The sequence below is a fragment of the Halyomorpha halys genome, unplaced genomic scaffold (assembly GCF_000696795.3).
Source record: "Halyomorpha halys isolate HHAL.00 unplaced genomic scaffold, Hhal_1.1 Scaffold148.1, whole genome shotgun sequence".
NCBI classification, from domain to species: Eukaryota; Metazoa; Arthropoda; class Insecta; order Hemiptera; family Pentatomidae; genus Halyomorpha; species Halyomorpha halys.
Window position 1 is genome coordinate 111,794 of NW_027112919.1, and position 14,681 is coordinate 126,474.

The 14,681-nt window shown below is 30.5% G+C and overlaps 1 protein-coding gene across 1 annotated transcript in view; it reads right to left on the bottom strand.

Moving 5' to 3' along the window:
* The window catches only part of LOC106678599 (uncharacterized), a 53,916-nt gene that overhangs the window by 5,776 nt on the left and 33,459 nt on the right, over window positions 1-14,681 (bottom strand). The window contains exon 4 of the mRNA XM_067050590.1: window positions 1,541-1,806. Within this exon, the coding sequence (XP_066906691.1) occupies window positions 1,541-1,806 (266 nt within the window). The remainder of the gene's footprint in view (window positions 1-1,540; window positions 1,807-14,681) is intronic.

Here is a 14,681-nt window from a genome sequence, read left to right on the forward strand (position 1 = left end):
AACAACTTATAAAAATATCAAGTTGCTTGATCAAAAATATTGAGTCGTAGTTGATGAAATTATTTAATTAGTTATTGATGAATATTATTTAAATGATTAATACTATTAGTAAAAAGACAAAACAAAAATTTTAATAGAAAAATATACTTTTTTATTTTGATTGCTTTATCTAATAAAGAAGCGTCACTAACAAAAAATGTATGGCATTCCTTTCTATTTTTTAAAATGAATTATTAGTAATAAATAAATTTAAATAAATAATTTTTTTACATGCTTTAAATGATAAAATTCAGAACATTTTTTTTTTAGCAGTAATTGAAAATACCAAAATTCTAATGATAAATATTGTGAATCAATAAATGAATATTTGCACAATGATTTCAAGAGATTCAATGATATTTTTATTTAACAATACATTTGGCTGTTAACTCCTTTCTGCCATTTTTTTATTATTTGAATTGGCCAGTTTTGAAGTTCACCAGCTGTTGGTTGAAAATAATTTTGATACAACCATCAATTTTTAAATTTTAGAAAATAAACTAAGAGATCAATTAAGATAGATTTTGACTCTTCATTCTGGCATTAAATTATAATGTTCAATAGTCTGGTAGATATATTTGAAAATAAAAAACTTTTAATTACCGAACACTTATTTTTAATACAATAAATAAATATAATTTATATAAATTATTGACCATATTATTCAAAATATGAAGGAGACAGTCAGGGGTGTGGTCAAAAGGGAATAAAAATAGTTAACAACTATTTATTTGCTGACGTTTTGCCCCCCTCTACAGGGTTTCATCAGGGCTAAAAAGATACAGAATAACTAAAATCTTCACCAACTACCTCATTACATCTACAGTTTTCCATAGCCTAGTCATTCAAAATTTATTAACCCATCTAACCATGAATGTTTCTTTCAGCCACCCTCTACACCACTTGTAATTCATATAATAGAGATTTATTATCACCTAGTCATGCATTATTTTTCATTTATATACAGTCCACTCAAACCCAACCAGCCAACCAAAAGTAAAGTGTGTCTAAAGTGTAAAGTGTGTCTGGCAATTAAGTTGAAGGCATACTTCATTCAAGAACAGTAAAAATGAAAAAAAAAAATGAATAAAAATAGCATTCACAATAATAAGTATATAAAAAGAAATAATATATAATAACAATAATAATCTAATAGTCGATGTTAATTATTTTTTATATGTACTTATTATAGTCCATCTTATTTCTATTTCTTTTGGTCATTTTTATATCAATTTTTTCACTTATATTATCATCTTTTTTAACCATACCTTTGTTGTTTTTTTTGCATATTTTTATCGTACATTGTCAACATATTTTTAATTTTTTTGTATCTTTTTTAGCCCTGATAAAGCTCTCCAGAGTTAGGTGAAACATCAGCAAATAAATGGTTGTTAACTATTTTTTGTTACTTTTGATCGCACCTATGACTATCTTCTTCATATTTTTAAAATATTATACTTATTATTAACCGAACACATGTTCTCAAATGCATATTACATACATGATGGCAAGTCCGCATGAAGACGCAAGGATTGCCAAGACTCTGATCACAGCCCTTGTTGTTGGCCATGGGGTTGCAAGAAGACAATCCTCCAATCTTCCTGGTCGCTTGACAAGGTTTCCACAGGTCGGAGCAGACAAGCAGATCTGTATCGGAGTCTTGTGCTCTCACCTCTGGAGGGAACAAAAGGGTACAACCTCCACGTCTAGATGGCATTCTGCGATGGCACCTTGGTCGCTGCCACTGAGTCAAACAGTCACCTCCTTCTGTAACAATGAAATGATCAATTGAATATTTACATTGTGAATCATTGAGTTAGCCAATTCTTACATCCCCTAAAACTATTACTGCTGTAATTATAGTTACCAACTTAATACCATTCCTGTCACTAAACATTACAAAAGTGTGATCTGTCTTGTAAAAATATGGTGAGCACATCACACAACTTTCACTTACCACCTTACAGAGATGGGTAAAAAATAGCTATAGTTGAACAAATAGCTAAAATTGCCATGGATACGACCCTTATTCATGAATGAACCATTGATAAATAAATGTCGTAACCATGACAATCTTAGCTATTAGTTTAAATTATACCTAATTTTGCCCAAATGCTTATGCCACAGTTTTGAGTAGACTAGTGCTGGTATTAGTAGTTTGAGTAGATCGTGTCTAAGTTATCACTATTTGTGTTTTAAAAAAAAAAAAAAAAAAAAAATCTAAGACCAGAAAAGGAAAACAAATTTTAATATTGTTTATTTTTTTATTACTATAAAAATAAATATTTAGGTTTTATGGGATGGAAATAACGAATAACTTTTTTCCTGGCAAGAATACAACAATATAACAAAACATAAGGAAGTCATAAGAATACGCTAAGTCTAAAAAAAAAAAAAGTTAAAACAGACAAAGTTAACAAAACATTTGTATTTTTGTGTTGCTATAAAAATACAAATTTAGGTTTTTTGAGATAGAAATAGCTAATATTAATTTTTTTTTCCTGGCAAGAATACAACAGTATAACAAACTATAAGGAAGTCCTAAGCTAACGCGGAGAGACCAAAAAAAAAAAAGTTATAAATCAGACAAATTTAACAAAACATTTTTATTTTCGTGTTGCTATATAAATATATTTAGATTTCTTGAGATAGAAATAACGAATATTAACTTTTTCCTGCCAAGAATACAACAGTATAACAAAATATAAGGAAGTCATAAAGAATACGCACAGTCCAAAAAAAAAAAGAAGTTAAAAACAGACAAATTTAACAAAACATTTTTATTTTCGTGTTGCTATAAAAATTCAAATTTAGGTTTTTTGAGATAGAAATAGTGAATATTAATTTTTTTTTTCCTCCCAAGAATATAACAGTATAACAAACTATATGGAAGTTGTAATCTTACGCGAAGAGACCAAAAAAAAAAGTTATAAAACAGACAAATTTAACAAAACATTTTTATTTTCGTGTTGCTATATAAATATATTTAGATTTCTTGAGATAGAAATAACGAATATTAACTTTTTTTTCTGCAAAGCATACAACAGTATAAGGAAGTAAGCATACGTGGTGAGTCCAAAAAAAAAAATAGTTAAAAAACAGACAATAAACCGAACATTTATTTTTGCCGACGTTTCGACCTGAATTTCAGACCTACATCAGATGTATTATAGCGCACCTTTCATTATTTTTATTTGTCTGTTTACTTGAATACTGTCTGTTTTAATTTTTTTTTTTTAACTTTTAATACATTTTACCAAAACAAAACTAATACATAAATTTAAAGGAAAATATAATAAAAAATTGGTTAAAAGAAATACTTGATTGGATACATGAGTAAAAAAAAAAATAATAAAAATAAAATAATTTAATGAATAAGTAAGTTAAGACATACAAATCGACAGGTCCACTTACTAAAATAAATAAATAAACAATGAATAATCTAGAGCTAATTTCCATGCAGGTGATGATGTATGATCCCCAGGGAGTCCAAAATATTATTTTCCGCCATATAATAGGGGTATTCATGATGCGTGTTAAATGGAAAAACTCATGTTAAATCGAAAAAAATTGACTTCTTTTACCGTGGTAAAACGAAATAACATTTAACATGGCTGAGAGTCTGTTACTTGGTCTGTTAAATGGAGAATGACGTCACACAATAGACTAGTTGAGATCGCCGCCATTATTGTTGTGACAGCTCAGTTCTTTCGTGTGTTTGTGGTATTCATATCCCTGTTATTAAACCAGAATGGATAATTTTAATGATACATTTGAGAAAAAAAAACAATGTAATTTCATTCTACTATCTGAAAATTTGTAAACGCTCGCCAGATAAAAATCTCACTATATGAACCATGTAATTATTCTTAGGGGACATATGTCCCATAATAAAGTTATTTTTTCATATCATTTCATAAGCTAAACTTTCACACAAATTCCACTTTTCACTCACTCTAGGCATGTTGTAATTAATTACTTAAATCAAAACTGAAGTAAACAATAACATGAGGGTCTGGAAGGAAGGTTATAAACATAAAGGCTTATACAACAAGTTGCTGAGAAAATCCGCTAGGGGCTCTTATGCATTTAACGTTTAACATGACTTTAAATAGGGCTGCTCACAATCTTATACTTATATGGTAAAACATTTAACATTTAACACAACATCATGAATACCCCTACATAACCACAGCATTCAAGTGCTGAGGCGCCAGACAGTTCCGAAGAGTACCTGAAGGAGTCCTGCTCAGTCATCATTACCGGTAGTGGAACCGATAATGTACAAGCTATTGTACACTACCCCAAGCGGCAAGTACAAGTGTGCCCGATGCACATAGTAGACACCGATTACTACTACGAGAGCCGCCCGCCGGCCGGTGCGCCAAAAGAAGCCCATTCTCGACAGAGCGATAGAAAAAAGAAGGAAGAAGCCATAATGGACAGGTAGCAGGAGTGTGCGCCCCTAATTTGTTTTTAATCCTGTGGCCAGGTGTGCCACGGCGGCGCCTTTCATCTCTCTCAGATCAAAGGGACCGCCGTCTAATCCTATCTCCAGCTGCTCTCTCCTCTACGTCTTATTTAGGTTCCCGTCTTTCCAGTCTTTTACGTTTCAACTTGGGTTATTTCACTTATTTGTTTAGCTATTTGGAAATATAATTGCAGCCGGACAGTGAAATATATAGCCCTGATAAAAATTAGTATATCAATTAATTCTCCCCCTCCCGCAAAAAAAAAAATTCTACTTTATCAATACAGGAGGAAAGAGGCTATTTCCATTCATGGTATATTGTTTAACAGATTGTCAAAAATTACAAGAAGTTTTTCCATCCTAGTTATTTAAATTTCCCTTTTGGTCAATTACATTTTTCCTAAATAAATTTCTTATATTATTTAACACTCCAACGTTTCAGTCATTCCGGCAATTTTCAGGATCTTATTACACTATCATTAGTACAAGACCCGGGAAGAAAAAGGCAGTTATATCACACCAATTTTTAATTACTTTAATGAAAACTAGGTATAATTACTAGTCAAAATTGATGAGTCTGCCAAGTATAGGTAGGGGGAATAAAAAATGATGGCTGTTTCAAAACCTTAAAAAAACACTAATTTTTCATTCGGAGCTCTATATCTTAAAAACTACCTACAACACTAGAAAACCTAAGATAACATTATTTAAAGAAGAGTAAATTTGCTGAAATATTAGCCCTAAAAGGGCTATTTACGTCCAATAGATATAGCTTTTTAAAAGGCAAAATTTCTTAAAAATCTACTAAAAGATTAGTAGTTAGTTAATTTATTTTGAGAAATCTATATCTCAGGAACTATGTGACGTAAAGATGTCTATTAGCACTCAAATTAAAGCTAGTTTAATGGACTATAAAGAAGTTTATGACCTTTACCTTCCTAACCTTTATGATCTTACATATAGGAATCGTAGTTACAAATACTAAAGTGATGCAAACATAAATGAGAAAAGTAAATGAAAAATTATAAAGATGTACAATGAATAAAAATATGAAATATAAATTAAAATAAAAACTAATAAAAGAAGGAAAAAATTTATATTTATATTTAACAAATAAAACTAATAATTTATATTTCTTCTTTTTTATCTATTATTATTTTCGTTTTCATTCCTTGTCTATAAACGTGGACGTTGATGGTTGATGGGTGGAATGGCCGAAACGTGTTAAATTTATAAAAAAAAGTGTTGAGACCAAACGGACGTTTTTTTATAACTACTAAATTTCTTATTTCTTCTATATATATTAAAGCAACGTCGCTTAACTCGGTAGGAATGTCCTACATTTTTCCTCTAAGAGGAGTCCCGTGAGCATTTGTCTCAAGATAGACCGTTTGTACTACTTTTTTAGAAAAGTGAATGAGTTGATAACAAAAATATGATTATTTTCAATGCGATTTGAAATTGAAATTTTAAATTGTAATTCTACCACCAGTGGATGAAGAATCAAAATTTCGTAAAATATCCAAGATCTTCATGCCTCGGCTCATAAAAAAATATCGATTTAAAATAAGATACCCAGGAGGTGTCCAGGTGAGCAAAATGCTCAAATGAGAAAAAAAAAGATGGGACGGTAGAAGAGTACAGGTGGGAGAAATGCAGAGCCTTATCGATGCGAGGCCAGAGCGAAACAGAATTGAGTGTAGTGAGTAGGTAAAGAAAGGTGGTAACATAAATAACCTGCAATAACGACACTAAATAGTACAAGAGCCCAAGAGGAGAAAAAAGGCAGTTATATCTCCAATTTCTAATTACTTTAATGAAAACTATGTATAATTACTAGTCAAAATTGATGAGTCTGCCAAGTATAGGTAGGGGAAATAAAAAATGGCGGCAGTTTCAAAACCTTAAAAAAACATTAATTTTTCATTCCGAGCTCTATATCTTAAAAAGTAGAAACAACACAAAAAAACCTAAGAGAACGTCATTTAAAGAAGAATAAATTTGCTAAAATATGAGCCCTAATAGAGTTCTTTACATTTAATAGGTTTCCAGATATAGCTTTTTAAAAAGCAACATTTCATAAAAATGTTGGATGGGACGAACTAAAAGATCAGTAGTTAGTTAATTTATTTTGAAAAATCTATATCTCAAAAACCATTCGACGTACAGATGCCTATTAGCACTCAAATTAAAGCTATTTTAATGAGATATAAAGTAGTTTATGATGTTTATCTTCGTAGGAGTAATAGTTAACATGAAATTTGCTGAAATAAATTGATTTATAGTTGTTCGGACAAATTTTCATGTGCCAAATTTATAGGTGCTCTCAGATCTCTATAACTAATTTCTGAGTTTATATAACAGAATCTAATATTACAAAATTAGTGGAGAAAATAAAAATACATTTTTTTTCTCGTGTCACGGATTCTTTTGATATGTTTCTAAAAATTTACATTGATTATTTTGAATGGTATAAAGATTTTTTCAGACCACAGCTTGCGTATTATATTACAATAATTTTATCTCTGTTATATTTAAAACTCATGTTTTTTCGACTCAGTTTATCCGATATTTTAACCGACCCGACTTATACCTGGCTCTGGTCCATATGTGGTCCTGGTTGGCTGTCGTATATAAGCCAGTCTCTTTTGTGTATATGTATTTTTTATTTATTTTTTTTGTGTGAACCTTGAGCATCAGTCAATAATAGAGGTATTCATGATATTGTGTTAAATGTAAAATGTTTTACGATGTTAAATGTTATAAGTATCGGATTGTAAGCTGCCCTATTTAAAGTCATGTTAAATGATAAATGCACAAGAGCTCCTAGCGGATTTTCTGAGCAACTTGTTTTATAACCTTTCCTTCCAAACCTTCATGCTTACTTCTAAGTTTTGATTAAGGTAATTCATTAGAACATGCCTAAAGTGAGTGAAAAGTAGAATTTGTGTGAAAGTTTAGCCTCGTTAATCTTATAACTTGTGAGGAAGAGAATCAAGGAGAGCTAATTGAAAAGCGTCATTACATTATTATTATTGTCATCCATTGCTTTATTAGTTTTAATAACATCCAAAACAATAAAAACATAAACTACGAGCAAGTGACCTAACACAACAAACAAAACGCTGGTCTGTTGCGTGACGTCATTTAGGAGACCTAGTGACAGACTAGTAAAAAAGTATACATACAACACGAGAGGGATGCGCTGGGATCTTTTGAGCTCTGCTCTACCCCTCACACGTGGGTGATAGAGTGGGCTCAGGGATCCTCAGGTCGATTGTGTAAATATTGGGTATTCATGATGTTGTGTTAAATGTTATATGTTTTACCATGTTAAATGTTATAACTATAGGATTGTGAGCAGCCCTATTTGAAGTCATGTTAAACGTTAAATGCATAAGAGTCCCTAGCGGATTTTCTCAGCAACTTGTTGTATAAGCCTTTATGTTTATAACCTTCCTTCCAGACCCTCATGTTATTGTTTACTTCAGTTTTGATTTTAGTAATTAATTAAAACATGCCTAGAGTGAGTGAAATGTGGAATCTGTGTGAAAGTTTAGCTTATGAGTGTCTTATTGATCTTCAAACTTGTGAAGAAGAGAATGAAGATGAGCTAATTGACAACTGTATTGAAAGTCACAACTAATATGGTGGCGATCTCAACTGGTCTATTGTGTGACGTCATTCTCGATTTAACTGACCAAGTAACAGACTCTCAGCCATGTTAAATGTTATTTCGTTTTACCACGGCAAAAGAAGGCAATTTTTTTCGATTTAACACGAGTTTTTCCATTTAACACGCTTTAACATAGATCATGAATACCCCTATTGTATATAAGAGTGTAAATGTGACTAGAGATTATATTATTTTATTTATATATTTTTTCATACAGATAGTTGGATTATGTTCATTTAGTTTATTGTTCTGTTTGTATATATTTTAAGAGTTTTTTTTATTCATTCATTTAATTTATTTTAGTATGTATGAGATGATTCATCACTATAACTTATTGCCCACAACTGTGTGGCAGATTGTAATATATATCAATAAATAAAAAGTATTTATTAAAAAAAAAAAAAACATACCAGTCGTGAAAAAAGTTAGCTTATATATGTCGTTATTTTAAGTTCGAAAAAAAACATTTTCAGATAATTTAAATTTTTAATTAATCAAGGCTTCATTCCAGAGACATCTTGTCTCAACTAATAAATATTTTGTCCGAAAAATATTTATATATAATGTATGTTTGAGTAGATATAAGTTGTGGTATTAAGAGATACTTTACATAATGGTGGAACTAGTTGACTAAACCGCTCCTGTTGTGAAACATAATCCGTTTGCCGATTGGATTACATTATCCCACTAAGCCGTTCGGTCCTGTTGACACTGCGGGCCTAGTATCGGGTGCGCCTAATATCTTAACTTATTTATCAATATTCAACTTGATATAATTTAACAATAATTCAAAATATATTTCAGAAAATACGGACAAAGCTTCAGATATTTGTAAGGAGGAAGAGATATAAATATTGATTATTTTTTTTTCTTAAGGATCAATAAATAGGACAACTACATTGAAGCTACGTTTCGCAACTTTATTGTTTACATGTCCATATCCAACAATATAGGAAGAAAGTAAATAATTCAAAGAATAATAAATGAATATATCAAACAACAAACAAAAAAGAAGAGAACTAAGCATATTATCATATATTTCAAAATATTAGTTCCATATATCAATGAGAAATATTATTATATTAGTATTTTTAATAATTGAATAGAAATCTTAGATTTTAATAGGAAAAATTGAATAAGTTATTTTTGGAAGATTGCTGATCGACCATGTGTATTAGTAAATGGAATATGGCCCGAGTGCGGTCAAATTAAACTCAAACAGTAATATTTTGTATTATTTTTATTTGAGCCAACGTTTTGCCCCACATTGCAGGGCTTTGTCGAGGCTAAAAAAGATACAAAAACTTTACATAAGTAAAAAAGTAAATGAAATGTAAAATTTTTTTTTTAATTATTTATTTAATGTAATTTACAACTGTACAAAATAATACAATAGGTAAATATGTAGTATGTTTCTTATACACTTGAAAATCTTGGGAAGGAACCACCCATTGGTGGTACTTCAAACATTAATTTAAATTATAAGGTCCCGTGGTCATCTTCTTTTCAGACGCCTCGGAATTAATGGGTTAGGATGGTTAAGGAGTTTGGAATGAGAAGACGCATATCTGTTTTGGGTCAAATCTGCAATGAATGGGATGTTAAGGTCTTTGTGAATGAGTTTATTTGTGACGTAATAAGGAGCATCAAGGATTTTACGTAGGATTTTGGATTGTAACGATTGGATGCGGGAAGAATTTTATGGTTTGGTGGAGCCCCAGAGCTCAATTCCATATGTCCAAATTGGTCTGATTTAAAATTTAATTAAGAAAAATTAGATATTATAAACAATAAATGAAAACAGAAATAGTAACAGATAAGAAGAAGAAATATTAAAGAAAGTACAAACTAAGAGATGAAAAAGGGGGATAATGATAAAAGAAGAAAATGAAGGAGACAGAATTTATAGCTGTCAGAAGTCAAAGTCAGAGTGAACCGCTTGTATTGGAAGATTTGGGTATGGCAGTTAAGTACGTCACATTAGAAAATAATTTTAAAGTAAACAATGCAGAAAATATTAAAATTAGATAAACAATAAATGATAATATATATATAATAGAGGGGGTAAAGAAATGTTTATCAAAAAAAAAAATTACATGGATAGAAAACAAAGAAGAAATAAAGTTAAAATAATGGGATACAATAAATATAAATGATTAAGAAAGACAATATACCATATGAGTGGGGATACAGAGGAATGTAAATTATATTATAGAAAAATTAATAATAAAGTAATAAATGTAAGTATACTTAAGCTGGTAACACATGAGTATAAATAGATAAAAACAAATAGATAAATATAAAAGAAAAAGGAAGGATAGTAAATATAAAATATAATTAAATTAAGTATGAAGAGAGAATTCAGGAAATAAAACCAGAATAAAAGACATGACAGGAAATTGGGCTTCTGAAATGCAGGACAAAGAGAAAAGAAATATTATGAGGGTTTTATTAGGTTCAAAATGTGTCGGCATGTCAGCGAGATGCAGTCTTAATCAACTTGAGGATTGACTGAGTTCTCCGTTAACTTTATGTGAATGGACTCCGATATGAGACGTTTGTTATAGTTGGGGACAGTGGCAAGAATTGAAGGATTATCGAAATTAAAAGCATGTCCTGATAACCGGTATCAATTCTGTCTCGTTCATTTTCTTCCTTTATTCTTGATTTCGTTCTCATCCTCCTTTTTCATCTCTAAGTTTGTGCTAACTTTAATATTTCTTATTTTTATCAGTTACTATTTCCGTTTTCATTTATTGTTTATAACCTATAATTTTTCCGTTTCATTGTAAAACCTTATAATTTTCCATTTACTTTTTTACTTATGTTAAGTGTTTGTATCTTTTTTAGCCCTGACGAAGCCTTGCAACGCGGGACGAAACATTGGCTCAAATAAAAATAGTACAAAAATATTTAATTTGAGTTTAGTTTGAACACACCCGGATCATATGCCATTTATAAGTTATTTTTAATTTAATTTACTCCATGTTCCATATGTAACCGATCTAGCGCGAACTAGATATCATTCCTTCCATTATAAACTCCCTAACTACCCAAACGCACTAGTTTCTAATCTTGCTTCCTCTTCCATTCCTGACAATCTTCCGAAGCGTCTGAAAAGAAGATGGCCACGAGACCTTCTAATGTAAAAGTGTTATTAGAGTGCTGTTAATGACTAGTTTCTCTATACGCCTGTATCACTCCATTATAGACTTACAACAAATTTACTGAATGCATTGCTATGTACAGTTGTAAATTTCAATAAAGATAAATATAAAAAAAAAAAATTCAAATCTTTTATTTATTTTAACGTATTTAACTTTTTAACGTATTTATTCATTAAATTATTTTACTTTATTAATAATATTTTTTTTTAAACTTATTTATCCATTCAAGTGTTTCCTGTAACCGTTTTTTTATTATATTTTCCTTTTAATCTATGTGTTAGTCTTATTCTCGTAAAATGTATCTATTTGTTTGTTCTTGGTAAACTGATCTACGGCTGTGACTATGAATGATGGTCTGATCTCACATTGCCGTCTAATAGCGAATTTGTTCAGCGAGTCACTGAAGAGGATCTAGGAGGGTGAATTCCGGAGAGCGAATTTGTTGATCGGGGGAATTGAAAAATTATGAAAGGGTGAAATTGGAGCAGCAGAAATGAGAAAGAAAAATAGGAATGAATTGAAACATTTGTATTTGTTTTACAGACCGAAATGGATTGTAAAAGGAAACTGTAGGGGGGAAAAATTGTTTATTATATCTTATTATTGTATCTCTTTTTTTCTGATTATACCATGTATGTATAATTTATATCTGTCCGATTACGGATTGATAAGTATGCTGTGTGAGATTGCAACCTAATGTATTTAGGCAGCATAGATAAATAAAGTATTTCTCTCTCTAAAAAATCAGATATACAAAATTTAAATTTATGTTATTGAATTTAATTGAATTTCACATAATTAACAACACTAAATATAATTTATTTTTTGTTGAAACAGTAGAAGAGAAGAGCTTCAGACAGATCGAGAATTATCCTGTGCAGTAGCCTGAGTTGCATTGACCTAAATGCCTAGCTTTATCCTTAACTGTCCTTTAGCCGCTGCACTCCAAATGCAATTGGTTGCAATCTCAGAGCTGCTAGTTAACTTTGATTCTGTTATGCAAATCAGGGCCCATTTACATGATTATTCCCTCGGTTGTTCCGGATCTTACATAGTATCATATAAATGACCATTTAGTTGTTTAATTAACGCTTAGATAGAATATTCTTATCGTAAAAAAAAAAAATAAATAATAATAAAATGAAAAGTTTTTAAAATATATATATATTAAACCACATTAGGAAAAGGTCTTAAGGTAATCCTCCCATTTATGTTTAGCCGTTAGTTCAGTATTTATTAATATTTTAGAGATCTGCTCATTACAAAGTCGTACAAATTATGTATCATGGAAAAATAAATTGTTTCCTCATATGATACCATACAGAGAAAAAAGAAAAATATATGTATTGGTAACCTTTTCGTAGACAATTGATAATATACAATTTATTGTATCGTAGTCATACCATACAGTGAAATAAAAAATTATTTTGAAAAATGGATTTCCTGAACTAATTATTAAACACTAAAATGTACAGAATAAAATGTTGGATTTTTGAAAAAATATATCTCTAGATCCATAAGACGCACAAATGTCTGCCAACACTCAAAATAAATGAAATTTAACTTACTATAAAGTAGTTTATGACACTTATCTTCGTAGGGATAGTAGTTTTAATGATATTCACATATGAATATTAATTTGGAAAATAAAAATTTGTCCGAACAACTATATCAATTTATTTTAGCGAATTCCATGTAAACTATTAATCCTACGAAGATAAACATTATAAACTACTTTATAGTACTTTAAACTAGCTTTAATTTGAGTGCTAATAGACATCTGTACGTCAAATGGGTTTTGAGATATAAATTTTTCAAAATAAATTCACTGACTAATGATCTTTTAGTACGTCCCATATAAACATTTTTATGAAATGTTGCTTTTTAAAAAGCTATATCTCGAAACCTATTTAACGTAAAGAACTCTATTAGGGCTCATATTTTAGCAAATTTATTCTTCTTTAAATGACGTTCTCTTAGGTTAACTTGTGTTGTTTTTACTTTTTAAGATATAGAGCTGGGAATGAAAAATTAGCTTATTCCTCCTCTTGGGCTCTTGTACTAAAATCTCCTTGCACAACCGTTGGTCTCGTAACAGTACTTCCTGGCAAATTGTACACCTTACCTTCATTGCTTGTAGCGGTTCAGATTTTTTTTTTTTTTAATTATACTGTTTTGTATTTTTACATGAATTTCGAAACGTCCTAGCTTTACTATTGTATTGATTGAATTTTGTCGTTGCCCTCCTTTTACAAATGTCACCTTTCTTTCAAAAGAAATGTCCCCCATTTCGTATATTACATCTGGCCATCTTTCTCTAAGCCCGAGGGAGTTTTTTCTTTTGTCCTTTTTTTTTTTTATTGCCTCGTGAAAATGAGGCCATAAAAATTTGATGACTGTAGCATTTTACTGGCTACCGTATAGTAATTTGTAACGAACGGAAGGGGCCGGCCCATTAGATCACAAAGGGCTACAGCTCCCAGGGCGGGTATATAATATAATTCAAGAAGGAAAATATGGAGGGAGTATATTATTGGACTTGGGAATACATTCGCATTAAGAGGGTCGTATATTAACGCTATTTGAATATTTTAGCATAGCCATAATGGGGAGACCTTGTGAGAGTTGGGGATATAAAACAAAAAGATTTGCGGTCGGTCCATTTGATGTAGACCGACAAAGGAGCCGGCCCTATGATCTCGCCGCCACAGCTGTCTTCTGTCTAGTATCTCAGTTCCTCAGTCTACCCTGTCAGTCCATGCTTCAGTCTCAATCAACAGTTCCTTATCCGATAGCAGTTAATACTTTTAATAGAAACTAGAAATGTAAATTTCATTTTTTTTTTTTATGATCTTGAGACTAGGTCAGTCATAAAAAACTGTATTTTGGTAATATTTTTAATTGTTCTCATAGTACAAGAGCTCAAGAGGAAAAAAAACTAGTTACCTCAAACCAATTTTTTATTATTTTAATGAAAACTATGTATAATTACTAGTCAAAATTGATGAGTCTCCCAAGTATACGTAGGGGGAATAAAAAATAGCGGCTGTTTCAAAACCTTAAAAAACATTTTTCATTCGGAGCTCTATATCATTAAAACTACCAACAACACTAGAAAATCTAAAAGAACATTATTTAAAGAAGAGTAAATTCCCTAAAATGTAAGCCCTAATTTACCCTTGAAAGGGACACATCTGCTGTGCATGGGACGGCGGTCGTCAGCCAACGCCACATGATTATGAACAACCTCTCTACTTTAGGGGTATTCATGATGTTGTGTTAAATGTTAAATGTTTTACGATGTTAAATGTTATAAGTATCGGATTGT